The 26,383-nt window shown below is 49.7% G+C and overlaps 6 protein-coding genes across 6 annotated transcripts; 5 read left to right on the forward strand and 1 right to left on the reverse strand.

The window, feature by feature from the left end:
- Positions 1-10: 10 nt before the first annotated feature.
- N7462_004000 (putative glutamine-serine rich protein MS8) lies at positions 11-382 on the reverse strand (the record flags this gene model as incomplete). The annotated part of the gene is made up of 1 exon (XM_057075726.1): positions 11-382. The coding sequence occupies one exon, from the start codon at positions 380-382 to the stop codon at positions 11-13; it is 372 nt and encodes a 123-aa protein (XP_056935231.1).
- Positions 383-1,636: 1,254 nt separating this feature from the next.
- Positions 1,637-2,306, forward strand: N7462_004001 (YbjQ family protein; the record flags this gene model as incomplete). Its single annotated transcript, XM_057075727.1, is given in 2 exon segments — positions 1,637-1,792; positions 1,803-2,306. The coding sequence occupies 2 exon segments, from the start codon at positions 1,637-1,639 to the stop codon at positions 2,304-2,306; spliced, it is 660 nt and encodes a 219-aa protein (XP_056935232.1).
- A 3,280-nt stretch (positions 2,307-5,586) lies between these two features.
- Positions 5,587-7,300, forward strand: N7462_004002 (sugar transporter family protein; the record flags this gene model as incomplete). The annotated part of the gene is made up of 3 exons (XM_057075728.1): positions 5,587-5,778; positions 5,879-6,553; positions 6,650-7,300. 3 exons carry the CDS (start codon positions 5,587-5,589, stop codon positions 7,298-7,300), a joined length of 1,518 nt encoding a protein of 505 aa, XP_056935233.1.
- A 918-nt stretch (positions 7,301-8,218) lies between these two features.
- N7462_004003 (uncharacterized protein) lies at positions 8,219-9,043 on the forward strand (the record flags this gene model as incomplete). The annotated part of the gene is made up of 1 exon (XM_057075729.1): positions 8,219-9,043. The coding sequence occupies one exon, from the start codon at positions 8,219-8,221 to the stop codon at positions 9,041-9,043; it is 825 nt and encodes a 274-aa protein (XP_056935234.1).
- Positions 9,044-11,269: 2,226 nt separating this feature from the next.
- N7462_004004 (GPI inositol-deacylase) lies at positions 11,270-14,853 on the forward strand (the record flags this gene model as incomplete). The annotated part of the gene is made up of 2 exons (XM_057075730.1): positions 11,270-11,845; positions 11,980-14,853. 2 exons carry the CDS (start codon positions 11,270-11,272, stop codon positions 14,851-14,853), a joined length of 3,450 nt encoding a protein of 1,149 aa, XP_056935235.1.
- A 3,983-nt stretch (positions 14,854-18,836) lies between these two features.
- N7462_004005 (uncharacterized protein) lies at positions 18,837-22,931 on the forward strand (the record flags this gene model as incomplete). The annotated part of the gene is made up of 11 exons (XM_057075731.1): positions 18,837-19,071; positions 19,464-20,164; positions 20,220-20,382; positions 20,436-20,672; positions 20,725-20,923; positions 21,109-21,159; positions 21,215-21,279; positions 21,336-21,369; positions 21,555-22,007; positions 22,067-22,147; positions 22,229-22,931. The coding sequence occupies 11 exons, from the start codon at positions 18,837-18,839 to the stop codon at positions 22,929-22,931; spliced, it is 2,922 nt and encodes a 973-aa protein (XP_056935236.1).
- Between the last annotated feature and the right edge of the window lie 3,452 nt (positions 22,932-26,383).

Genomic DNA, 26,383 nt, shown 5'->3' on the forward strand with positions numbered 1-26,383 from the left:
AGAAGCAAACTTACACTTCATCTTGCAATTTACTCCCGCCGATGCCTCCAACAATTGCTCCACCAATGGTACCCAAAACTCCACCCCCCATCTTTTTACCCAGGTAACCACCCGCCACGCTGCCACCCAAGCCACCTGCGAATCCTCTTTCACCCTCCGGACCGACAGGAACACCTTGACCCTGGTGAGGCCCGGCTGGTGGCCCAGTATTGTAATAATCGGAGTTTGCTCCACCCTGTTGAGGCGGGCTCGACATGTAGTTACCACGATCGTACGGAGGAGCCTGCTGAGACTGTCCATATCCTGCGTCGCCTGCATACTGGTGTTGCTGGTTGTAGTGTGGATCCTGCCATTGTCCAGGCGATGCTCCTTCCTGTTTCATGTTATATGGTGCCGGGGAGTGGCTGCCATACTGGGGCTGGCCGTATGGTTGCTGTGGTTGCTGTTACAGATATTGCATGTCAGCTTTTGGATGATTTTCGGCAATAGAATCGAAAGAATCATATTCAACGCATCGTGTTTTCTCATGGTACGCCTAAAGCGTTGCTGACACTCACCTGGGAGGGGTAATGGCCCTGTTGAGGGGGTAGCCTTGCTGGGGAGGGTATCCCGGCTGAGGGTGACCTTGTTGAGGGTAGCCTTGCTGAGGGTATCCTTGCTGAGGGTATCCTTGTTGATGGGGATATCCTTGTTGAGAGTATCCCTGGCCCTGCTGGCCGGGATAGTCCCCAGGGTAATTTGACATAGTGAGATAGCCGTCGCCTGGGAATGTGAACAATGAGGTGCTGACTAAATAGCGGAGCGGGGAGTCCGAGGATGCAAATGATGGTAGCCGGCTGGCGGTGGAAATGACGGGAAGCCTCGCGACAACCACGGGGGAGGATATCGGACAATTAAATAGATTGCCAGCGCATCTTAGCCCGCGGCAAGCGGGGCGAGTGAAATGAACTGCACTGCCTAAGTTACATCATTTCTTGGCATCAACAGCACAGCCTCCTCTTCAGCCCCAGCTCAAAAAGGCAAGAGAGATGTAGCGAGTCAAATAGATTTAAGCCTTGTAGCGTACAAATAAAGTATGCATTATGTTCTGCAACTGTTTAATTTCCTTAGGTAACATTTCTTCTGATTCTATAACTGGCCTCAGGGTCCTTGACGGAAATTAAACTCGAGACAAAGTCATGGTTATTCTGCGCCCCACAATTTGACACATGGTTTTCTTTTCCTCCGGCGACTTGCACCCCTGTTGATCTTTTGGTCTACCGATATAGACTACTTCACTCGGGGTGACTCTGTACTCTGCACTCAAGGTAGAGCGACCTTCTTCAGCCAATAGAGAGGAGGCTTAACTGTCTACGGCCTTTCCCAGGCCCTCGTCGTTTCATATTAGATTTTATCAAATCCATACTTCATGCCTCGGCGTATTCTTCCGTTGCGATCCGTTGTTTTCGATTTAACATGCCCCAGAGTATATCACATGCAGTTGGAGTTTTCTTCTCCCAACAGAGGCGAGACTGATTTTAGCAAATTGCTCCCAAAGTTACCACTTAAACGTGCCAAGCGGACGTTCAAGACTTCATAGCGGTGCCTGATACGAAAGTTGCCGCAAAGGGAGATCGCAAAGTGACGAACCTTAAAAATGCCGCAACCTGGCGGATACGACAGCACTGATTGGCGGTCAGATGAAAGAGAGGCACAGCAATACGAGGCCACCTCTTCTTTATATAGAGGCACAATCGCATCGGTCGGCGTCTCGATTTCTCGAAATCAGAATCAGTCCTCTACACACTCTCAAGTTTGGCTAGAATAACAAGTCTCACATTATCTCAATTGCCGGCGCAGTCGCCAACATCCTATATTACTGCGAACACGGCATAACCCGGAAATCAGTCATCGAATACTTGACAGCCAAGCACCCAGAAATGGCTAGCGCACCTAAAAAAGACAAGGACATCCCGTCCTGCTTCAGCGATACCCATGGTGTGGTTACGACCACCATGAATGACCTGCCAGGCTATAAAATTCAGAAAGTCCTCGGCACCGTCTACGGCCTCACCGTGCGATCGCGAAACTGGGGCGCCGACATTGGTGGGGCCTTGCGAACCGCGGTTGGTGGTGAGATTCGGATCTTCACCAATTTAATGTACCAGTCGCGGGAAGAGGCGATGGAGCGGTTGGTGGGTGAGTGCATGAGCCGTGGGGGCAATGCAATTATCGCGGTTCGCTTCGATGTCGCGAGCTTCGGGTCATGCTCACAGATCTGTGCATATGGCACAGCTTGTCTGGTGGAGCCGATTGGAGAGAATTGAGTGGACAAGCAGTGATGGCTGTCAGGTGACATTCGCTCGATGACCCGTTACCAGTCAGTCTTAGCACGGATCATCTTGCAATGAACATTCCTGATGACCCTATCTCCCTACAATGATTGTCAGGGTACACGGGCGGTGTCTTGATTCGTGTGCGGTACTTGTGTTTGAATGGACCCTTGGTATATCTATTCTATTTTCCGGCGGCTAGCTTGGTCTAATTTTAGTCACCTACAAAGACCAAATTTTTAATGACTCTGCAGAACTGAGACTTGGTTCTCAGTTATAGTACCAGAGTAATGTTTGAAAGCTAAGCGCTCCAGAGAGCCTAATTCTAGGAAAATTGGTGCCGTCTCGTATATGATACTCCTAGAGTTGTTAAATGAGTGGCTTGGACAAGTGCTTTTGTTTATGGTTCAAGAAAGTCCAATAAATCATTCAAATGAAGCCAATCTCTTGTGGTGGTTTGTGAAAACGTATTATTTCTAGGGTTGAGGAAGACACCCCGTCGATGATAAATTTGAAAGAAAGTTTCCACATATTTGTTTTCTCCTCTCTCAATCATGTCCTCCTTTAGGTCTATCAAGAGGATGGGCCCGATGCTAGGCCTACGGATATGAAAAAGTCTTGAGTGCTTGAGGTTGAATTTCGATACTATGTTATTCTCAACTGCCATAAGGTTTCGATTAATCTGGCTCTGAACCTTTATCAAGAGCACAACGCCAAAACGGAAGCGCGAAATAGCATTTTTTAGCCCAAAGTCGATTTATATTTGTCCCCATAGAGTTCACCTGATTCGTCTGAAAGAGGTCAACTTTATGGCAGTACTAGCGCCACTTTAGCAATTACATCAATGACTGTTGTAGACGACAAATACCCTATTCTGAAAAGCATATCCATCAAATACTCCAGTGTAGAAGCATCTGAACCTTCTCACAAGGGATTTCACTCCTGATGTTCCTACTAGGACCCCTATTATAAGGACGTCATTCGACACTAGTGCCAGAGAACAATAATTTCGAACACGAGAAAGCAAGCCAGCAAACAAGGTGTTGCTAGCCGATCGGTAATCTCGGTCAAAAACCAGTTACTCTTCAGAGCGACAGAAGATACCTGCCCAAGATACCCCTCAGTGCTTGGCAGTCATCTGAGGACTAGAATTAGACCTATTGCAGACTTCCAAATCTTCAATTGCGACCATAATACTTATGGGTGGCTACGGTGGATAGATACTACTGCCCGATAAGTACAAATGAACGCGGTGAGAGCAACCTATAGAAGCTCTGTAGAGACGTGGGGGCTGCTTAGGTAGGGTTAGGAGAAGCTTTGGTGCCAATGGCATGGCACACCATGGTAACTGCAGCCAAGAAAGTCAAGCCTCGAGTCTCGGATCTTGTCGTAAGTTTGAGGGTGGGTGATACTCCAGCTCCGACAAGGGAGGGGACCTCGCGGCGATATAGCATCTACCAATTTGAAAGACTTAGTCGCCGTGAGAAACGGCAATTATGACCATATACTTTTTGAAGCCGGAGAAGGCTGTTCGCCGGCATTTTCGGCTGTCATACGGCAAAAATTCACTTGACCTAGCCAATTCCGATGCTCCTCGCACCACTCTCTCCCGATCGATTGCGGAGAAGGACGCGCCATAGGCTGCGTGTGGCCCGTCGGTCATCGTCCGAAACTGTGTGCAAGCCATTGAGCGCAATCCTGTCCGTCGTGAATCCTATCCCGCCAAGCTTCGCATCCCCCGGACCGCCGAGTCTCGGAAGACTATTTTCTCGGGGGTATCATTCTGGAGGCTCAGGGCCGACACGTTTTTTCCCAGCGCGCCCCCTCCCTCCCCCCCCCCACCCCCCAACCCCGCCTGTGAGAAAATCGGCATTTGTCATGCAACTCAGGGCTCGTCTGCTGGTCATTTCTCTGTGCGGTTTGTTGCGATGACTATTGTCATTACGTGAAAGGAGTCATATCTTCGCTTATGAGGTGGAGTCTTTCTCCCCGAGACGGAGTCCACGGGCTAGAATAGGCTAAATCGGCAACTGGCCTGCCATCCCTCAGGGCCGAGGTTGACAGACCGATGGGCCGATCAAAGTCCGGCAAAAGAGACTGCGACCACGACAGAGCCCGTAAGCCTGTACCGCTCCAGCGTTCTAGAGACGGGGTGGGTCGCGGGGGGCCGAGAGGGTTGTGCGTGACTCCATCGCGCTCCACACCCCAGGTCTGGGCAGAACAACGTCGGAGAAAACCTAAACCGGGCGTAACTGCAGCGCATACGCGCCGAAAATTGTCCTGCTCACGAGGCTGGCTGATTTCTGCTGTCTGGGCCAGGAAATGAATGCTGACGGACAAGATCCGAATCGGAGAGGGGTGAGTAACGCCCGATGTGACGTCGAGTCAAGCCGGGGGCGGGCGCTGAAGCTTTGCGTCCCTCGGTTCAGCGCGGAGGGCGTTCTTGGCTGGAAGTATATCTCATCTCTCCAATCCTGGTGTCGTTTAGTGCAGCAGAATTTGACAACCAAGAAAAAACTGGGGAACTGGACGGCGACGAGAGCCAATCTGGAACGAGCCACGCACAAGCGAATCTTCCAGTCACCTCTCACGGGGGGCCGGGGGTGGGTCGAGAGGCCCTCCAGATGTGGTTGGAGAGGAAGATGCAAAGATGCAAGACATGCCCGATCTTGAAATTGGTGAGCTGATTGTATCTCAACAAGCCGGGCTTGTAATTCGCTAGGAGACTCTATTCCACAACGAAGGGAGAATGGGTTTCGCTGTCGCCGGCATCGGGCACACCAGGAATGCCGAGTAAACGCTTCTTCCCCGGGTCTGGGGAACGTTCCCTTCCCCAGAGTGTATCAAGATCGGCGGCCGTCCTTTGGGCCGCAGTCATCATTCGCCCGAAGACAAAAAGCTGGCCCGCCAACGAATTGTATCTCTTCGGATCCCTGTACCTTGAAGGAAGCGGGGTCCGACCCATGGGCCATGTCTCGTAGGGTTGAGCACGAGTGAAAAAAAAGTCATCCGACGTCAAGAGGAGGAAAGGAGAAGACGAGGTACCGTCGTATTTAGACCGGACCCTCCTCCCTCCCCCGCCGCTTCTTCTGCCCCCTCTTCTCTTTGTTCGCATCCATCGAGTTCAGTTTCCTACTCTCGGGCCTCCTTGTGTGCCATCGGCGCGGATTTCCTATTTCTCGGGTTCCTTTTTCCCCTTGCCGGGGCACTTTTCTCGGAACCTAATTCTACTGTCCGAGAAGCCGAGCCCTTTTCCGGCAGCAACTGTGTCGCCATGGCCGACTCTAAGACTGAATCCACGCATACGCCTGTCCCCGACATCGCCTCGCCGGATGTCGAGGAGAAAATGAGCATTGGGCGGTACATCGCGACGCGCATTCCCACCCTGGTGCCGCCGATGAACCCAGCCCCGAACCCCTTCAAGGCACTGACCCTGCTGAATCGTCAACAATGGCTATTCTTCGCGGTATGCACTCCCACCCCAAGCTCTACCCCAATCGCAGATTTCTCCATGAATATAACAATCTCAACTGCCGACATCCCGTCTCTAATCATGGCCCCTATAGGTTGCGTTTATCGGGTGGTCCTGGGATGCCTTTGACTTTTTCACGGTCTCCTTGACGACATCCCAGCTTGCGAAGACCTTCGACAAGTCTGTAACAGACATCACCTGGGGTATCACATTGGTGCTCATGCTACGTTCTGTGGGTGCCATCACCTTCGGTATCGCGTCTGATCGCTGGGGTCGGAAGTGGCCGTTTGTCGTGAATCAGTTGCTCTTCGTGGTCCTGGAATTAGGCGCTGGCTTCTGCCAGACCTACAAGCAATTCTTGGCCTGTCGCGCCCTGTTTGGCATTGCCATGGGCGGACTCTACGGCAACGCAGCCGCCACGGCGCTGGAGGACTGCCCGTCCGAGGCGCGCGGTATTGTCTCTGGTCTTCTGCAGCAGGGCTATGCGTTTGGCTATCTACTGGCCACTGCATTTGCCCGTGGTTTGGTGGATACCACCCCTCACGGCTGGCGCCCACTATACTGGTTCGCGGCCTGCCCCCCTGTCTTGATCATCATCTTCCGACTATGTCTGCCGGAGACAGAGACCTTCCGCCGCCGCCAGATGGCTCGGGAGGAGGTGCGCGGAGGTGTGGCTGCTTCATTTATGTCGGAGGGCAAGGTTGCCCTGAAGAGACATTGGCTGCTGTTGATCTACCTGGTTTTGCTGATGGCGGGCTTCAACTTTATGGTATGTCATACTACTATCCTATCAACCCCGGCCTCCCACCCCTCCGAAAAATACTATATCCAATATGCATCTCCGCTAACCTTCGTGTTTCATTAGTCTCACGGCTCCCAAGATCTCTACCCGACCATGCTTGAAAACCAATTCTCTTTCTCAAAGAATGCAGTCACTGTCACCCAAGTGGTCGCAAACCTCGGGGCCCTGAGTGGCGGCACGCTCTGCGGCTGGGCGAGCCAGATCTTCGGCCGGCGCTTCTCCATCATCGTGATCAGCATCGTCGGCGGCGCCCTGCTCTACCCCTACACCTTTGTGGCGAATGAGAAAGTCATGGCCGCCGCCTTCTTTGAGCAGTTCATGGTGCAGGGTGCCTGGGGCGTGATCCCAATCCACCTGATGGAGCTGTCCCCGGGTCCGATCCGTACCTTTGCCGTCGGCACAGCCTACCAGCTGGGCAACCTGGTGTCCTCCGCCAGCTCGACCATCGAGTCGACCATCGGCGAGCGCTTCCCGTTACCCCCGACCGAGGAGGGCACCAAGCGCTACCAGTACGGCAAAGTCATTTGCATCTTTATGGGCTGTGTGTTTGCCTACACTATTCTGGTGACGCTGGCCGGGCCGGAGCGTCTCGGCCGCAACTTCGATGCCGAGCACGATGCCGATATGGCGGTCGTCGCAGCTCATCGCGGCATTAACCGCGAGGATGGGGACGAGAGTGATCCAGAGAAGGCGATGGCTTCGCGGCGCGAGTAAAGCTGGCACCGTATTTCCTGCGCCCCGTTGTTTTCATGGTTGAAGCAAGACCATCGCTCCTTTATTTTGGGGGACGTTGTCTTTATCATGATTTTTTTTTTCAAGAATCCTCATATACCCCCACGACTGAATCCCCCTCCCTTCTTTTGAATTCTATGTTTGAGGAATGATGTGACGATAGCTAGAGGTGTGCGGGTTGGCCAGTCCGGCTTCCCCGACGCCGGAGATATTTTGATTGACATAATAGCTTGACTGAATGGAACTGAATTTTCCTGGCTCAATTTACTTTCCCCGGCTGCCCCGAACGTACAGTGTGTATATTCTTGGATATCGCCGGTCACGCCCTCAACCAGAATTAAAAGCCTGTCACTCCAATAACTATATTATACCTACCACTCCTGTATCCATCGCCCCCTTTAATCCACTTTTTACCAATCCAATCATACTTCACGTACCTTACCAGTTACATGCTCTGCTCTATACCCCACGTGTACCTGGCTTGGCCAGGTTATGCCGGGCTGTCTCGAAAATCGTGTCGACCATTGATGGTCAGTGATATTACTGCGCCACTTTCCCCCGGTAGAAGGCCCCATGGTGGAGAGAGAATCCTACGCTCAAGGAGGAAGCCTTGCAAAAATAGACATTGAAGTAACCAATGCCGTTCGCGGCCAGCTTAACAAGGCTCTCTTCGTCGCCCTCAGACTATACATCGCCTCCCGTCGACACTTTCAAAGTGGACAGGCTGAAGGAGTCATCATGAGGTAAACAAATCTTCCCCAGCTCAAACCCCCAAACGGACCTCCCCTCATCACGAAGTTGGCATGCTTTATCTTGAATCACCACTCTTATCTTTTTGAGCGGCTCCTCGTCTCCAAAGCTCTCGGTGATTCTGTTGATCTCCGTATCACTGGGGCCAAGATGCGGGAGCACCAAGGCAGCTACAATCTTAGCCTGGATGGCCCCTTCCTCGAGGATCTACCCCCGGTTATTAAGAGATACACATATAAAGGGAAAGAGCAATTCTACAACATCTTGAAAGCCGAAACCGATCTCTCCGAAGCTTCGACTGAATCGAGTGAATTCGTCCTCTTTCGTGCAAACAAGAAGACCATTGAAACCCTCCTTGGTCCTGTCACGGAGGACACTGATATCGCTCAATTTTGTTCTTCGTTTGATACCAGCGAACAGCTTTTCCTCGTCTCCATGCCTCTGGGTCCACATAACGAAGCGATTTCTCAGATGAGCATACTGATTCGCCAGGCGTTAAGTCCAATGGGCTTGGACTATGCTCTGAAGGAATATCCGGGGCTCACCGTTGAAGGTGAAGACCGAGGGAAAGTGCCTGACTATGGCTGGGGACCGAAAAGAAGAGCATGCGGTCCCTCCGTTGCCCTCGAAGTCGCGTACTCTGAATCGGATTCCAAATTGAATTCGGATGTTCGATTCTGGCTGCATCCTGATTATGGAAAGGCCGACCTATGCCTCACACTTCGAATGAATAAATCTCAGCCAGAAGTTCGGATTGAAAAATGGGAGCGGCAGAACAATAGAACCCATCGCTCCCAGGTTATTTGGATGATTAGGAACCAAGGCGAGGTTACCACCATTGGTCATCCTTTGATAATCCCGTTCGACGCTCTCTTCCATCGCGTGCCCGATTTCCCAAGGGAGAAAGATCTAGAGATTTCAGAACAACACCTGAGGGCTCTCGCAGAGTCGATTTGGGCAGAGCAGAGCTGGTAGCTATCGGCTCTAAAACAACCCTTGATATAGACACGTATCAACACGTTCCTCAATATTTTAGTGGAGAAGTAGCGGTCTGCAGGGATGGCTCAGGACTGATGTATGTAAGACTATCCCGCTCGCAGAAGGCAGACACTCAGTTACCTTCTCCTTTTTATATTCCTAGGTCTTCTCTCTAGCACTCCTACTATTTTCTTGAGGCTGAACCTGGCTCGCAGACAGGCATGAAAATTAGTAACCTATCTTGGCAACACACCCTATCACGTTCGTCTCTGTATTTCTCCCAAACATAGCTAATATATCGGCGAACGTAGAGAATGCTCCTTGGAGCGTGATCTCTTCGATCAGTGAGATTGTCCAAATGGACGGTATTTACTATATACATCCTGTTCTGTCACAGCAAAAATCACCAAAATAGTGGCAGATTTACGACGCTACGTCTTTCTGAGCGGGATAGGAGATATAATCTGAAACGGGAAAGGTTGCAGTGATAGGGATCGAGCGAGCGCGTCTCGGGTCACTCCTCGAAGGGAGCTTAATAAGCAGCAAGACGAATGCGCTGGTCAGGGCTAGTCAGTGGATCAGCTTAATTACGGAATGATAGCCGAGCAGCTCAGGTCGATCACAGGCGAGCTCCCATGCTATTCAGTGCGCCAAAGCGGTGAGAGGGTGGACACTAGAATGGCTTGGGAACGTCAAGGGTTACCAGACATGATCTAGTATACATGCATCATAAGTAATATTTATAGATGTATTGTGACAGAGTCGGGAGATGTAAAGGTGATCTTATTGGTTCTGTCTTAAAGCTAGCTAAGAGGGGGCTAAGGGTTAGGTGACCCAGCTTAGAGGGTAACATGTATTGAATATAATTTCCCTCTTCCTATCGACCGAGTACGCAAAGGGATTCAGGGTGGCTTGGCAGGGTTTTTGATTCGGTGTCACCGGCAATCAATACGCGTCCTGCAGGTCCCGGTATTGGTCATTATTGATATTATTGATTGTTCGATCGGAGCAACCAGCTTTTCTTCTTCTTTTTTTCGCCCCTAACTTTTTCTTTTTTTTTTCTTTCTTTTTTTTATGGTGATTGAACTTGATTGCCTGGCGAGCCAGCCCTTATGGGAAAGTTGGCTGAAGAGAACAACACAGGCAGTTCATACGAAGGACGGAGATAGTGGAGGCGAATGTATATGGGCGAGGAATATAGAATGAGAGATAGAGATTGACAGATACTGAGAAGTAGCGAGAGCTCGTAACGCGGATGATGATTACTGTGATATTCTCGCTATCTATCATTACTTATCTCTCGTTGCATACCAACACCCAACGTCGGGGCGTCGGCTTCGCCCGAAGCCCCAGCAGCGTCGAGCCGCCCGCCAAGCCCTGCCTCGCTCGCTCGAGTGCCCAAGGGCGGTCTGGACCTCGAGAACAACAGAAGATAGTCGAGAAACACCTCCCCGGTAATTCATGTCATAGTGAACCATTAAGGTAATTTATGTGGTTCATGCATCAACTGAGGTCGCGAGGTCGTCCGCATACTGGATCTAAGCCCATCGATCGTAACCAGGATACAATGCTCTGCGATTTCTTCACCAAATTCCTGAGATATCAAATTTTCGGGGTTCGATAAATCTCTGCCTAGCGAGTTGGTTTTGGTTCTGCTCCACTATCTAAGAACTGGATCGCGAACCATACTCGACTGCTGAGTGGAGTGTCCATTGGGGCCCCTGGGGACTTATCCCACGTCCAACCAAGTCCGGAGAGGGATGACTGTAGCGTCCCAGACAGCGTGATGGAGCAGAGCAGATGCGACGGTAGCCCGAGACGTCAGGGACTCCTGAACGGGGTTTCGACCAACCAGCGCCGCCCATTCCGCCCGGTACCTGCACTCTCCCCCAAATTATTACCTGCGAGGGCGGTACTGCGGTACCGCAGTACAGCTGGTACGGCTGGTACGGCGTCCTTGCCTGCTGCTGCTGTTGCTGTTGCTGCCGCGGGCTCTCCTCCTCATCCCTCAAACCTCTCGCATTCCACTGAACCCTTTCCTCCTCTCCTCCCCTTCCCCCCCCCCTCTCCCCCTCCCCCTCCCCCTCCCCCCTTCGTTCCCTCTGACCATCTCATTGGGTCCTGTGAGGCCGACCCTCCCTTTGCCAAGATCGGTTTCTCCCAGCCCTTTTTTTCTCCTGTGTGCGCCGGCCGCTGGATGAGTTCCGACTCCCGTTTCCTCCAATGCACAGACGCTCGTCGGGCTCCCCTGTCGCGGACGACACTGAGGATTCCCCGGCGCGCACCCCAGACGATCACGGCCATGGGCAGGGCCATGCGAATGTCATCGAGCCCTCCGACAAGTCGCGGTCCCAGATAGCCCGGCACGGCACCAGCTTCGATCTTCGCCGCGACAACGGCTCCTCCACGCCGCGCTCGCGGAATTCAAGCCTGTGGCGCACCCCCTCCTCGCAACCTGCCAACGACACCAAAACCATGCCATTGGGCTCCCCGCGCCTGCCTATGGAGGCTCCCTCCCCCGATGGCCGCCGCGCCCGCCAGGCTCGCCTCCGGAGTCCCTGGTCTACCTCTATCCTCACCGGCTTCACCACGTTCGTTGCAATCGCCTTCCTCATCTCCATTGTGCACTCCTTTACGGCTCGCCAGGTCGGCGGGGATGGTTGCGGTGTGCCGATGATGAGCCCGACCTTTATTCGGATGTTGGAGTTTGACACGGAACATACTCGGTTTGCTAGCAAATACAACCTCTTTTTATATCGGGAGGAAGGCGTGGATCCCTATACTCAGGACAATATCGGGGTAAGCAGAAAGAACACCCGCAACCGCGGCCCTCCAACCCTATATACCAGCCGAGAAACGCGAGTGTTCGTGTTGGAAAAAGATGAGAGACGGGAGGGATATTTGGCTGACATCGTGATGGACTTGTCTTCTAGTTAAACGGCGTTCCCGTCCTCTTCCTTCCCGGCAACGCTGGCAGTTACCGGCAGGTCCGGTCTCTGGCCGCAGAGGCCTCGCGGCATTACTACGACGTGGTTCGGCACGACGAAGACCGGCACGCCGCTGGCACCCGCAGCTTGGACTTTTTCATGGTGGACTTCAATGAGGACATGGCGGCCTTCCACGGGCAAACGTTGTTGGACCAGGCGGAATATGTGAACGAGGCCATCTCCTATATTCTGTCGCTCTACCACGACCCCCAACGGACCCGCCGCGATCCCGCGCTCCCCGATCCCAGCGCTGTCCTTCTGATCGGCCACTCCATGGGTGGCATCGTGGCTCGGACCGCTCTCACCATGGCCAACTACCAGGCCAACTCGGTCAACACGATCATCACCATGTCAGCACCCCACGCGAAGCCTCCGGTCTCCTTCGATTCCGACATCGTCCATACCTATAAACAGATTAACGATTATTGGCGAGAGGCATACTCACAAGTATGGGCCAACAACAACCCGCTGTGGCATGTCACCCTGATCTCCATCGCCGGCGGTACACGCGACACTGTGGTGCCGTCAGACTACACCAGCATTTCATCCCTGGTTCCCGAAACACACGGCTTTACCGTCTTCACCTCGTCCATGCCCAACGTGTGGATCGGCATGGACCATCTGTCGATCACTTGGTGTGACCAGTTTCGGAAAGCGATCATCAAGTCCCTCTTTGAGATTATCGATGCTCGACGACCGTCACAGACCAAGCCGCGGGCAGAGCGTATGCGTGTGTTGAAGCAGTGGTATTTGACTGGGTTGGAGTCGGTGTCGGAGCGCACACTATCGCAGAAGGAACCGAACACACTTTTGACGCTGGAAGACAATGCCAACACCATTCTTGCCCAAGGCCAACGTCTGATTCTGCGTGAACTAGGCCAGCGGCATGGTCCTGATGTACGCCTACTGCCGATTCCGCCACAGGGTGTCTCGGGCAAAAAGTTCACCCTCATTACAGATCAGTCGTTAGACAAACAGGGTAATATCGAGGTCCTCTTCTGCAGCGTCTTTCCGCTGAACAACGGCCGGTCCACGATCTTTTCCATGAATCTCGATTTCTCGGGTGGAACTATAGGCTCAACCCGGTTAGCTTGTAAGAGCGCCGCCGAAGATGTCATTCACTTGCCTGCCTCCACCCCGGAATCGAAGAATGCGTACGATCGTGTTGCACCATTCTCCTATCTCCAATATGATTTGGAGAGTCTGGCGGAGCATCAGTTTGTGGCTGTCGTGGACAAGGCCAATATGCCAACCCCTGGCTTCTTGGTTGCAGAGTTCTCGGACAGCTCGGATGCCATGATACGAGCCAAGGTTGGCTTGGGCAGTCTTTTGAGCGCCGGTCTAAAGATGCGCTTGCCCGCAAACAGGCCTATGCTGACGGAGGTGAAGATTCCTGCACTGCACTCCAGTCTCCTGGACTATAAGCTCAAGATCACCCGCCATCCTCAGAAGGAGGAGCTGTTTGCCCCGCTCCTGCGGCAGTCTATCCCTGATCCCCACGAGTCCAAGTTCTTTGTGAATGTGAATGAGGTCAATGTCAACCTACATGGCGTAGCCCCCTATATGCCGTCTGCCCTTCGTGATCAGGCTGCTACCGGCGGTGTTTCGTTCCAACTCTGGACGGATCCAAGCTCCGGCTCGACGGTCGATATCTCCTTGCAGGTGGATATAGCCAGCAGTCTTGGCGAGTTGGTGATGCGGTACCGCACAGTCTTTGCAGCATTCCCGCTGCTTGTTGTTGCTCTGGTCCTCCGCAAGCAATTCCAGATCTACGACGAGACTGGTTATTTCATCCCGTTTACCGATGGTCTCGACCGGGCTCTGCGCTCCTCTCTACCGCTCTTGTTTGTGGCCATGTCGCTCTTTGCGTCTTCGCTTGCTACCACGAAGGCCCTTCCTCAGTCCGATGATCCATTCCACTGGCGCACTAATTCGACCGAGACGCCACTCGATTTCACGAAGAATGATCTGCTTCTCGGATCTCAGGATGCTTTCTTTTGGTTTCTCGTTCCGGTCTTCGGGCTCATCAGTGTCGGCGTTTGTGTTCTGGTCAACTATGTAGCTTTGCTACTGGTGAACATTTTTTCTCTTATCTATGGAGCGGTGAATAGCAAATCAGGCTATATCCGTCGTGAGGACCGAGGCAACTCACCTATCTTCAGTGCCCCTACCCCCCGGCGACGTGTGATTCACACCGCCATCCTTCTGATCCTTGTCTCGACGATCATCCCCTACCAGTTCGCCTACATGGTGGCCTGTATTGTGCAGCTGGCAACGTGCGTGCGCGCGCAATGGCATGCCAAAGAAACCGTACGTCTTTCAATCAATCCAGACAGCAATGCGAGGCATCTAACAATCACGCAGAGATCTACCTCCCACCTTAATTTCGGCAACTACGCCCACTCCATTCTAATTCTGATGCTCTGGATCCTCCCAATCAACGTGCTCGTTCTGCTCGTCTGGGCACACAACCTGGTCGTACACTGGTTCATGCCGTTCTCCTCCCACCACAATGTCCTCTCCATCATGCCCTTCCTTCTCCTCGTCGAGACGATGACTAGTGGCGCGATGATTCCCCGCATCACCAATCGTTTCCGCCACGTCACGGCCACGATATTCTTCGCCATTGCCATGTATTCTGCTGTCTACGGCGTCACCTACGCCTATCTCCTTCACCACCTAGCCAATTTACTGGCTGCCTGGTTCGTTGGAATCTACCTGGTCGGGAACAACTTCTCCCCACGTCGACTGTGGCGCATTATAGATGGTGACGAGATGCCCGCCGAATCTGGAGAGAGGCATATTAAGAAGCAGCCATGAGAAAAGAGAAATCTGTCACCCAATGTTGATTGATAACGTGTTTATTTTTCCCCGGTCTTTATTGTACTGATTGTTCCGGTGTTGCGCATGGGCATGGAGTTTGAGCGTTTTCCCTTGTACAGATTATATTCTAGGGTTGGATTGGCTGTTGATCTGTGTGGTTGGATAGCAAGAGAAAACCAGGGTATCCCGTCGTTGATATTATCTCTCAACGGGCGTTTTACCCTCCATTTCTGCTGCTTGAAAATCGACACTACACAGCCCATCCATCCCCCACCCTATCTAATCTCTCTTGACGACAGCACACCCTGACCTTGTCATCGGAGTTCTTGCTACCTTACCTCTATTCCACTCGCCGTCCCCCACTCGACGACCCTACCTTGCTTCATGAGTCCGGACTTCGATCTCCGGGTCTCTTTAGAGGTCTTGTGTATATACCTCGAGCTCTACCGTTCCGTCCTCTTCTTCGCACCCCTCCCTGTTTTGTCGTTTTTCACCCGTTGTTGCTCTAGGCGATCTGGACATAGATTTTGTTTTATTTCTCTTTTTCTTCCTGGGATGCGTCATGTCGGCTTTGGTTTGGGCGGTGTTTGCCTTGACTTGTGTGCGGTTGCGGAGAGGCTTTTGATAGATTCCTGTTTCAACCCACATATTAATTGTCCAACCTGTATTCTTTATATCTGGTGCTTTTGTGTTGACCAAAAAGGCTTCTGAATCCTGTCCGTCCTTCAATTATTGCAGCAGGTTGGCATCGATCTGATCTTTGGCTGCTTAGAAAAGTGTAGAACAAAACAAGTCGAGGAAATACTATTTCGACATTTCTCTTCCGTTCAACCATCGATTCTCTCAAGCAACTCCAGTGCTCTCTTGAATCAACCTATCTACAAACAACTTCGCATCACCCAGCTAGGATGTTGCAATACCTGGGGAATAATTATCCCTCCATCCTCCTCGTTACTCTCATCCCCATCCTGGATCTCTTGCTCCTGGTCTCGCTGCCTTTTTTTCTCCTGTTCCTGCTCACGTTTCTCCCCTTTTTGCGCTCTTCTACGCATACTACTTCTTCCACATGCGCATGCGAGCGCCTCCGTCTCTCATCCTCCTCACACCTCCCAGCAACATCCAGGAATCTCCACTTGTTTTGCCTCCACGACTAGGCCGCCATTCTGGACCTTACAATATCTCACCAGTCCACGTTTGGCACCGTCCGACTCGGGCACTCCCTCTCTATACAGGCTCGCCGGGGGCCCTTTGAGCGCGACAGCCCCGTTTAGCTACGGCACTCGTGAGGCCGTCATATGTGTCGTTTGGGATGGTGCTACAAGATGCTTTTCTCCATTTTCCACTCTGTTTGGAGCTATTTCGAGATTTCGGTATGGGCTTTGATCAGCTGGTTTTGGTTTTTTGTGAAGGGCAGGATCATATGCAAATGCTTTCTGGAACTTTGATATCTTCAATCACAGGGTGTTTTCCACCCCTCTGTTTTGGACCTTATTTTCAGTATTCTGTGCTTCATCATCACCTCCACTTGACATGGAGTGATGAGTGATGGGAAAACGACGACTTAGGTAGCCAGCTTTAACGCTTCTACCCGGTTGTTATACAGATACCCAGGTTGTTTGTTGGTACGACCTAACCACGAAGCGAAGCAGAAATTTTGTTGATTTCCCAAGATTAAAGAACTATGAATGAACTGATTGAGGGGAGCATATTTTTTTGATTCTCCTTTTCTATCCCTTGTTCATCCTCTTTTCTATTGATTTGCCCTAGGGATCATCGAAAACCGCATCTTTCAGCCTTCTGGCCTTTTCCAGCTCTCTTTCCATCACAGCAAGAACCAAGAACTCATCATTTCAACAGATCTTGCTAAGGGCTACCAAGACTGCAGAATTCGAGACATCATGTGTACAGAATGCTCCAGCTGCTTTTTCAACTTCTGTAATCCTTACTTCAAGGTCTACTACCTGGATCCTCCTATGGAGCTTGACTATCGGAGTTACTATGCTCTGTTTCTTCTTCAGACCCTCCATTTCATTTCACTCCTAATACTCTTTTCCATTCTCGTGCGGTTTCTCTTCTTGTATCCCCATCACTCCCTCATTCGCGAAGGCTATTGCAGATGCCCCTACACTCGTCGGCCTAGCGGGGAACAACCAACCAATTTTAACAGCGACACTGTCAATCAGGGCGGTTTGAACAGTTTGTCCCAGGACCCAGATCAGGTTGATCGAGAAAAATCCGAAGATGAAGCCTCTTACGATAGAATGTCATTTTAACTGAGGCTACTTGTGATTTTGTCTTTCTTCTCGTTGGGTTAGTAAGAAGAGACGAAGCTATTCTCTTGTCATCAATTAGTTTTTTGGGATTGTTTCATGTGTATGTATTCGCTCAGTCGACCAGTAAAGACTTGTTCTGGAAGCTGTCTCAGCAGAAGCGACTACATCTTAAACCTCTGCCCACCAACGAATCAAACCAATCTAATATAACAGCCATGGGTACCTTCTCTTATATTACTGCGAGTACAGATATCTGCCTTACCCCACCCTAATGATACACAATTTTATCCAGAGCTAACTAAACGAATTAAAAGCACCCGATATTGCGCCATCCCGAAGAAAGCTCGAAACTCATTTGTATACGTATTCGGTACTTGGCCCCATGGCCCCCTTAGTGTAGTGAGTGCGTAAGCATCCGGGCAAACTTGAATTCCAAAATTACCCCTCTCTCTCTGAGGAAGGTCTTGAAAAGTTCATAGCCCGTTGGAAACAAGGAAAAGCACAACCTAAAATCGGCTTGACCCTGTGTTGATCGACATTTGTTTCACACGGCCTCCAAACCGCCTCAGAAATGTCTGACACACATCATTGGCTCAGTCTATACTCGTCCCTCTTATCTTTACTCTTCCTGCTATGTTTACCTTTTCAACTGAGGCACCTGCGCGACTCAGCGACCAAAGTTATTCCTAACTTTGAGGGTCGTCTCAAATTTGTAAGTCCTCCATCATTCCCCACAAAAGGACTCCTGCAACATTTACTCATGTATGTGTCTGGTTTCGATAGCTCCTGGCCTTAGGGCTGATAGTTACTGAAATTATTTCCCTTCGTGAAACAAGCAACCTCTTGGGAGGCCTGAATCACTGGATTCTATCATGTACATCGATTTTCGCTGCCTTCGGTCTTTCTATGTTGTCATTTTTGGAGCACCGTAGGAATGTGCGCCCATCTACGCTAGTCACTCTATATTTGGGCCTATTATGTATCAAAGATTCCCTTGCTCTGACTCTGCCATCGACAGACCTCGAAATGGCAGAATATCTCCTTGTGAGTATCAGACTGGTGCTCGGGTTAAGCCTTCTAGTAGTGGAGTCACAAAACAAAACCACAATACTGAAACCTAGCTTCAAAAATCTTGCACCCGAAGAGCTGACCGGAGTGTTTGGTTGTGCCCTGTTTTGGTGGATCAATCCTATTCTCAGGGTGGGCTATCATGAGTATTTGACAAGCACTGATTTACCAAGACTTGATCAATCGCTCTCCTCGGAAGCCTTACGGAAACGATTGACAAAGGCATGGAGGCAGAGATGTAAGCATTGTGTGTTACCCCTTTGAGGCTTGAACTGGAACTCCTAATCATTTTTCTTTCCATTATACAGCAAAGCAGCAAGACAGGTTTTCCTTGCTTTGTGTTTTATTGGGTTGTTTCCGGAGACAAATTCTATCGCCAATTCTACCACGCATTTTTTTGATCTTCTTTCGCTACTCACAGCCAGCTGTTATCAGTATAGCTGTTAAATTCGTACAAAAGGACAGTTCGAAAGATGACAGTATGGATTCTGAGTACTGGCTTGTCTTTCTCACGGCTTTTGTGTATTGTGGTCTGGCAGTAAGGCTCCTAGACGACTATTTCAAGAGAATTTACCTGATCAGACTACTAAATAGATATCTACCTCGTTATATCGACACAGACTCAACAGGCTACGAGTTATGACACGAGGGGCTCTTATTGGTCTCATTCATGCACGATCGCTTACGGCTGAAAAATCTCCTGCGCAGGACGGGAACGCCTTGACACTCATGAGCACAGATGTTGACAGCGTTGATACCTGTGCAGAGATGCTTCATGAGACTTGGGCTCAAGTTGTGGAAGTAATAGTCGGAACGACTTTGCTTGCAAGGGAAATCGGGTGGTTCGCCCTCCTACCTCTGTTGATCGTACCTGGTATGACACAAGCACACCAAATGGTTTAAATAAGAGCTAAGTCACTGCAGGGTGTTCTCAAATGAGCGCATATGTTGCGAAACATCTTAAGGGGAGACAAAAAGATTGGAGTACAGCAACTCAAGACCGTCTGTCAATGATTACTTCTGTCCTTGGGGGAATCAAAAGTATGAAGATTCTAGGTCTTGATCAGGCTACCAGCTCTCTTATTTCAGATTTGAGAACTCAAGAGATTGAAAAATCGATAAGGCTGCGGTGGATATTAGTGGCATACAATGCTAGTGGTAAGACGCTACCAACCATTTCTCAATCTAATTAATTTGAAGCATTGAGGTTCACAAAATTACCCTTCCAGGCGATGAAGCTGACTAACTACTGGTTGATGAATCTAGCTAATCTACTGGGTATATTCTCTCCGGTCCTGACATTGGTAATGTTTGCATTGTCCCGCAAGATGCAGGACCATCTTGATGCTGACATGGTATTTACATCTATTGCTCTTCTCGCCCTTGTCACTCATCCAGCCAACATGGTCATGACTATTATTCCTCGTGCAATTACCTCTTTGGCAAATTTCGAAAGACTACAAGCTTACTTGACCCAAGGGTCATTGAGAGACCAGCGTGTGTCTACATTTCCACCTTCCCTGTGGAGTGACTATAAACGACTGCCTGGCCAGCGACCCGCAATCGTGCTGGAAAATGTGAACGTCCAACTCTCTTCCAGCTCGGCTCCACTACTTCAGGATGTAAATCTTCTCCTAGATGAAGGCTCGATTTGCATATGCTCAGGCCCTATTGGCAGTGGGAAATCTGTCCTTGCACTGACTATCCTGGGAGAAATGAATGTCACAAAAGGCAGAGTTGCCGTCCGGGATGGTCGTATCGCGTTTTGTAGTCCTTTAGTCTGGCTTCCTGTTGCTTCAATACGCGATGTGGTTTGTGGGCAATCAACGAGCATTGATCTGGTCTGGTATCAGACTGTTATTCAAGCTTGCAATCTCAATGCTGATTTAGAAAACCTGGTTGACGGAGATATGGCATTGATTGGAAACGGCGGCATTAACCTTTCCGCGGGCCAAAAGTCTCGTATTGTAAGGTTTTTCTTATTCAAATATCAGCCATTCTAGTACTGACGAAATTTCCAAGGCTCTTGCCCGTGCTGTTTATTCCCGGTGCCATATTATGGTTTTGGATGATCCATTTAGTGCCTTAGATGGGGCAGTCGAGGACCACATTGTCAATGCTTTGCTTGGACCTGAAGGAATTTTACGCAAGCTCAAAAGCACTATCTTTCTGATTACTCACAGTAGTATGTCAGGTCTCTTCCATTATCTGCTCCATATCCTTCTTAACCTGTTTCAGCTCAACATTATCCCCTGGCCGACAAGGTCATATTACTCAATGAAGGAAGAGTACAAGTCCTGGGCCCCCAAGATAAATTCTTACAAGGCAATACACAAATGACAAAAATCCGCGTTTCAAGAAGAGCAGCAGAAGGTGCTGGGTTTGAAGAGAGCGCCAAATCACTTGCATATGGAACCCGCATAGATGACGCCGCTGCCGACACATCAAGAAGAACCGGCGATTTGGCAGTCTATGGTAATTACAGCACCTATCTTAAGATGACTACTATGAACTCATGCAATAATAGATTATTACTTTGGCTCGGCCGGCAAATTGAACATCCTGCTTATGGCGAGCTGCACCGCAATATATGCTTTCTCTCTCACTTTTTCACAATACATTCTGAAGTGGTGGGCCGAGTCTACAACGAAGAACTCATCTTCATATATGATCTTCTATATCATGTTTTCATTACTGGCTTGGATAGCAACAAATGGAACCATGTGGTGAGTTTTCTCCTCCGATAGATGGAGTCATACGGCTGAATTAGATTTCAAGGTCAACGCAAATCGTCATCGCTCCACAAGCTGGTCATGCTCTGCACCTCAAACTTCTTGAGAGGATCATAAAGTCGGTTTTGAACATGCACCTAACAGGTGAGGAATATAATAGTCTCTAATATGACTTATAGTTGCCCGCTTTCATACTTTTCGACTTTTGAGATCGGTGCCATATTAAACAGGTGCGAAAGAATAACTCCAGCTGAGGAGTGGTATATTCAACTTTGCGTACTTTAGATTTGGTCAGGATATTCAGCTTGTTGACAAGGAATTACCCTCTGCATTCGCAAATCTTAGCACCCGTATGCTCAGGTCCATATTTGTGAGTCTTTTACCTTAACTAACCGTAAAATTCCAGAAATCTTCAAATTGATCATGCAGGCCATTGTCTTGTTTGTGGTTCAGCCCACTATGGCCATGACTTTACCGTTTTGCACAATTTGTGTATATCTCATTCAACGAATCTACCTAAGAACCTCTCGACAATTGCGTTTTATTGACCTAGAGTCAAAGTCAAAACTTTACACAAGTTTTCTAGAGACAGTGAGCATAATTGCAAGCTCTAACAAGTGTCAAGAGTGCTGACTCCTGATCAGGTTGAAGGCATCAATACAATTCGTGCGTTTGGATGGCAAGGTAAATTTGCAACCAACAATATCGAAAAGCTTGAGGTTGCTCAGAGTCCATTGTATCTTCTCCTCTGTCTACAGCGATGGCTCAATGTGGTTCTGGATTTTTTAATTGCAGGTATCGCTGTATCTTTTGTTACTTCGGCAATGATATTCCGTGAAACAGCCACGGGTGCTAGCATTGGGATAGCATTGAACATGATTATTGCTGCAAATACGACACTACTTCGACTGGTTGAGAATTGGACAACTCTTGAGACATCCCTTGGATCAGTGGCACGGCTGCGTTCTGTTGACCAGGACACCCCCTCTGAGAAGAGGGACTGGGACTCCTTAGAGCCGTCGCAGGAGTGGCCAAATATGGGGTCTATCAAGATTAAACATCTATCAGCAGGTTACAGGTCAGTATTTGATTTTCAAAATATGGTGGTCACTCATTTTTAACAACTTATCCTTGCAGTTCACAAAGCCCCGTTCTCCATGATATTGATATGGACATCCCAGCTGGCCAACACCTTGTCCTATGTGGCCGAACCGGAAGGTATTTAGATGGATGCTTCCAAGGAGCTCCCAATAAATCAAGTGTTCCCAACTGACTGATTATTCTGGCCTTTGACCAAAGTGGGAAAAGCACTTTTTTTCTCATGCTGCTTCAGCTATTGACTTTCCATGGTGGCACCATTGAGGTTGATGGTGTGGACATCTCTCGGCTGCCAGTGAATATTGTACGGCGGCGCTGCTTCATTTCAGTTCCCCAGGACCCGTTCATTCTTCCCAACGCGAGCCTTCGATTCAACCTTGACCCATATAATCAACATCAGGATGCTTATATTTTGAAAGTTCTCCAGAGAACTGGAGTTTGGCCCGATATTCAAGATACCCTGAGCAGAACAATGAACGGTCTTGTTCTTAAAACTGGGAATTCGAATTTTCTTGATCTGCCAATGACTGCTTTCCCACCAATGTCTACAGGTCAAAGGCAGATGCTTGCCCTAGCTCAGACGCTGCTAAGAGCCCAACCATCAACTCGCGGCTACGATTCTGCGATTATCCAACGGAAACCAATTGTAATTCTTGATGAGGCCAGTTCCTCGTTAGACCTTGAAACAGAGACGAAGATGCAGGAGATCTTAAAAGAACACTTTTCGAGTCAGGGACACACTATCATTTCTATTTCTCACAGGCTGAATAGCCTGCAAAATGACTTACGACCCGGATTGGACAAGGTGGTTTGGATGGTGAATGGGCGCCTCGAGGAACTCCAGGGATTCAGCGCTAACACTGGCATCCCTGGTACAACAGACGCCAGTGATGATTCTGAATAGACCTTCTTTTGCTTGAATCCTTGAAATAGCCTTATCCATAAAGGGAGATTCCTGTGTCACATGCTTGCAAGTTTGGCGTCGGAGGGAAACTGTTAAATCAATCCACATGTGCATCACAAGCTTACGTAGTATCAATAATCTGCCTAGATGTTTTGATAGTCATCAATTCTCTTTGTTAGGTTGGCTTAATGTTAGGCGTTTATATAATATGAAGTGGCTGTAGTCTCATGCATGCGATGTTACTCAGAACAGACAAACGCCAAATCTGCAAACAGGGATGAAGGAAATTAGAGACCTCAAAGTTTTATAATCCTGGCATTTTCAAGTCAGATCAGTATGGCAGTAGATCTCAGGTACGGGAGCACCTACCCCAGCACTGCTGAAAAGGACAATAGTTCGTTATTTGCGGCCCCTTTTTTGAACGCACCTAGGATAATCGACAATAATAGTGACACGTCGAGCCAACCATGTCTCAACAGCTCAGAGACTATGTATCAGACCATAGGTCTGAGCGCTGTGACAAGAAAGGGGCAAGGCACAACGAAATCAACTTCGGCAACAAAAAGGGGCTGAAAAAAAGTACAAGGTGATAGGACAGGGGTAGTTTCATACCATCAGCAATAAAAGGGGAAAACACGCAGCAAAGCAAGAACACCGAACAAGATTTTCGTCCGCGCTTCGGTTTTTTCCCCCTGGATCCGCTCATTCTGGAGACGGCTTTCACTAGATCTAAATCATCCTACAGAATCACCTCGTTCCTCCCTACGTGGATCTACCCCAGATTTATTCGATGCAGACTCTGGGGGGCGGCGGCAGGATGCAACAAAAAGAAAGGGGTGGATACTTCTCAGGCCCCATCAGCGCCAGAAAGAAAAAGAGGGAAAAAAAAAAAAAAGAAAAAAGAAAAAAAAGGATAAGGCGAGCAGGCCCCATTGAATAGACAACTGGGGCGATGGGGCGATACGCTGGGGCGCATTAGGATGCTCACCATGCGGATCCACCCCCAGACCCCAAGATCCAACGACGATATAGATATGGAGTAGATATGGAATGAAGACCAAAAAATAGAGAGCAAAAGATTAGGACTAGGACTATAGATCGCACCGGATAGCAAATAGTCATGACTTCGACGCGACGTAACGACCAAATTATCGGTCCAGTTTCAGGCTTCGTAGTGGTCGCTCTGGTGGCGGGCCTCCAGTCACGCCACGGAAGAATTGGTTGGACAAATCAGATCCCGAACTTTGTTTTTGAAAAATTTGTCATTTCGCCCTGCATCAACAGATTCGGGTCGCTTCCAGAAGGCCCGGGTTCCAGGGAACTTTCTATCCAAGGGGGGAAAGTCGGGGCAGTCGGGAGCAAGCCAGAGAGCAGAAGGAGCGAATACATCACGGAGTGTCCGATGGCTCGGGGATCCAGGACGAGACGGGACAATGGACAGTGAACTCAAAAGAATTCGGAACGAAGAGGATAGGGTCAACCTTCACAGGAAATTTCTGACTAGTTTTTCCGACCAAGAATGAATGTGATGATGTACCTCTTAAAACAGCAAGGGCCGAACTGGCCGACATCCTGGGCTGCGTTCCAGTTGAGTTCCAAGACCCACTAGGCCGCCAGACCCGATCGGTGTTTGCCACCCGGGTGCTTTCGCGGGGGATAAGGGATGATACGGAATCTGATGCCTAGGGCGGATAAGGGGAACTCCCCGGGAGAAAGCCGGGGATGGAGCAGCAAAAGAGCGAGAGCAGGAGCAGGTTTGCTACTGTAGCAGTCTATAGTCCTAAATGTGCCAAGAAACGCGAAACGAAGACGACGAGGAAACCAAAAACTCTTCGATGCAACCGTCCGCGATAAGCGATAACCTCCGGGAGGCGGTGAGGCCAAAGAGCGGTGTTGTGTTGCGTACTGTGAAGTATATCCCCGACAAGCCAGATCAAGAGTTTCTCTCATCGACCATCAACTGCACTGGAGGTCCTTTTGGAGCGCTGAGCACCATTTATCCCTGGATACCGAGCCATGTTGAGTGCAAACTTCTGGAAATTTTGAGCCTAGGCAAATGTTTTTAACCCCTGAAGGCGTTCTGGTCGAGAGGTACCTTTGTCGATCGAAGCCTGCAGATCCCGTTTCCGGCGCGTCCTGGATGGGGATGAATTTTGATGAGATTTGATTTTTACTTTATGCTGTATTTTTTTTCTTTTTCAGGATAAATTGTCAATTAATTTTATTAATTAATCTGGACCCCGGTCATTTGGGGTGTGCTTCGTGTAGGTGTTGCATGCTGACTCGCGGAGTTCTGGCCTTCCATGTCCAGCCCTGTGAGCTGATGACTATGTATAGAGTGCACTTCAGACCAGGGCTGGTCGCAACCCGCGGCTGAGCGCCTCAGTCAGACTCTCTGCAGCCCCCGGGGCAATGCATAGAGTAGATACTGGTGAGAATAGCAGCGTCCATCCTGGGACATACATGTAGGTACATCGATGTGCTGACCAGGGTGTCGGCGGACCAAAACGGGAGTCAGCCTCCTTTGCCGGGTTCACGAACGGAGAAAACACGATCCAAAAAATGGTTCTGAGCCAACTCTAAAAATAAAAATAATTCTCATGATTCGGCAGATGCTCTGTTTTTCTTTTTTTGATTTTCTTTTTTCTTTTTGGGGGGGGGGGGGGGGGGGAAAGGGCTTTTCTTTTGCTTCGAAAACTCTTAATCTCGGGACGAGATGATTGGGTCTCAACGGCCGGATGCATAGAAAGGACTGCGCCACCCCGTCACTGCGAGTGGCGACTTGGGCGAGATGGTTTCCTCGGTCGGTACGATGTACCGTGAACAATAGGGGTACTTGAAACAATTACCAGAGTACTCTATGTTATATAGAGTGTATAGAGCAATAGTTACTACTAGAGGTCGCGAGCCAGCTTGAAAGTAGACGGGAGGAGGGGATAGTACTATAGTCCCCGCGAGCATGAATTACCGATCGTCAGATCATTTGACCAACACATCATCTACAGGAGTCCAGACAAGCATGTATAGAGCATGTCCACCGGGTCCTCCGTTGACTTGTTTCAACCCCCGGATTCTCTCTCCCGAAGACAGACTATGTAGGCGCAGTCCTGCATGTGTCGGTGTCTTGTCTTGCTGCGGACCGGATCCGCTGGGGGGACTCGAGCCCTCTTCTGATAGCCGCCCGTAAAAAAAAAAAAATTTAGTTCTTGATTGTAACTATAGTAACAGTCCCAAAGAGGTAGTTTCCTTCCCGAAAAAGTCAAGACCCAAAAAAAAAAAAATAGATTGTCGTCGCAAAGAGGCTTGCGATCGATACCTCGTAGGTTCCCGGGCTTGTACATACTCTCGATATGCTACGGGCCCCTAGGCTACGATACGACCGAATCGGGCTTGTGAGGGAGACGATATTGACAGCATTAGACAGCCTTAGACAGCAATAGCCAGCTATAGTA

The sequence above is a fragment of the Penicillium macrosclerotiorum genome, assembly GCF_028827735.1.
Source record: "Penicillium macrosclerotiorum strain IBT 26536 chromosome Unknown utg000003l_segment0_segment0, whole genome shotgun sequence".
Lineage (NCBI taxonomy): Eukaryota > Fungi > Ascomycota > Eurotiomycetes > Eurotiales > Aspergillaceae > Penicillium > Penicillium macrosclerotiorum.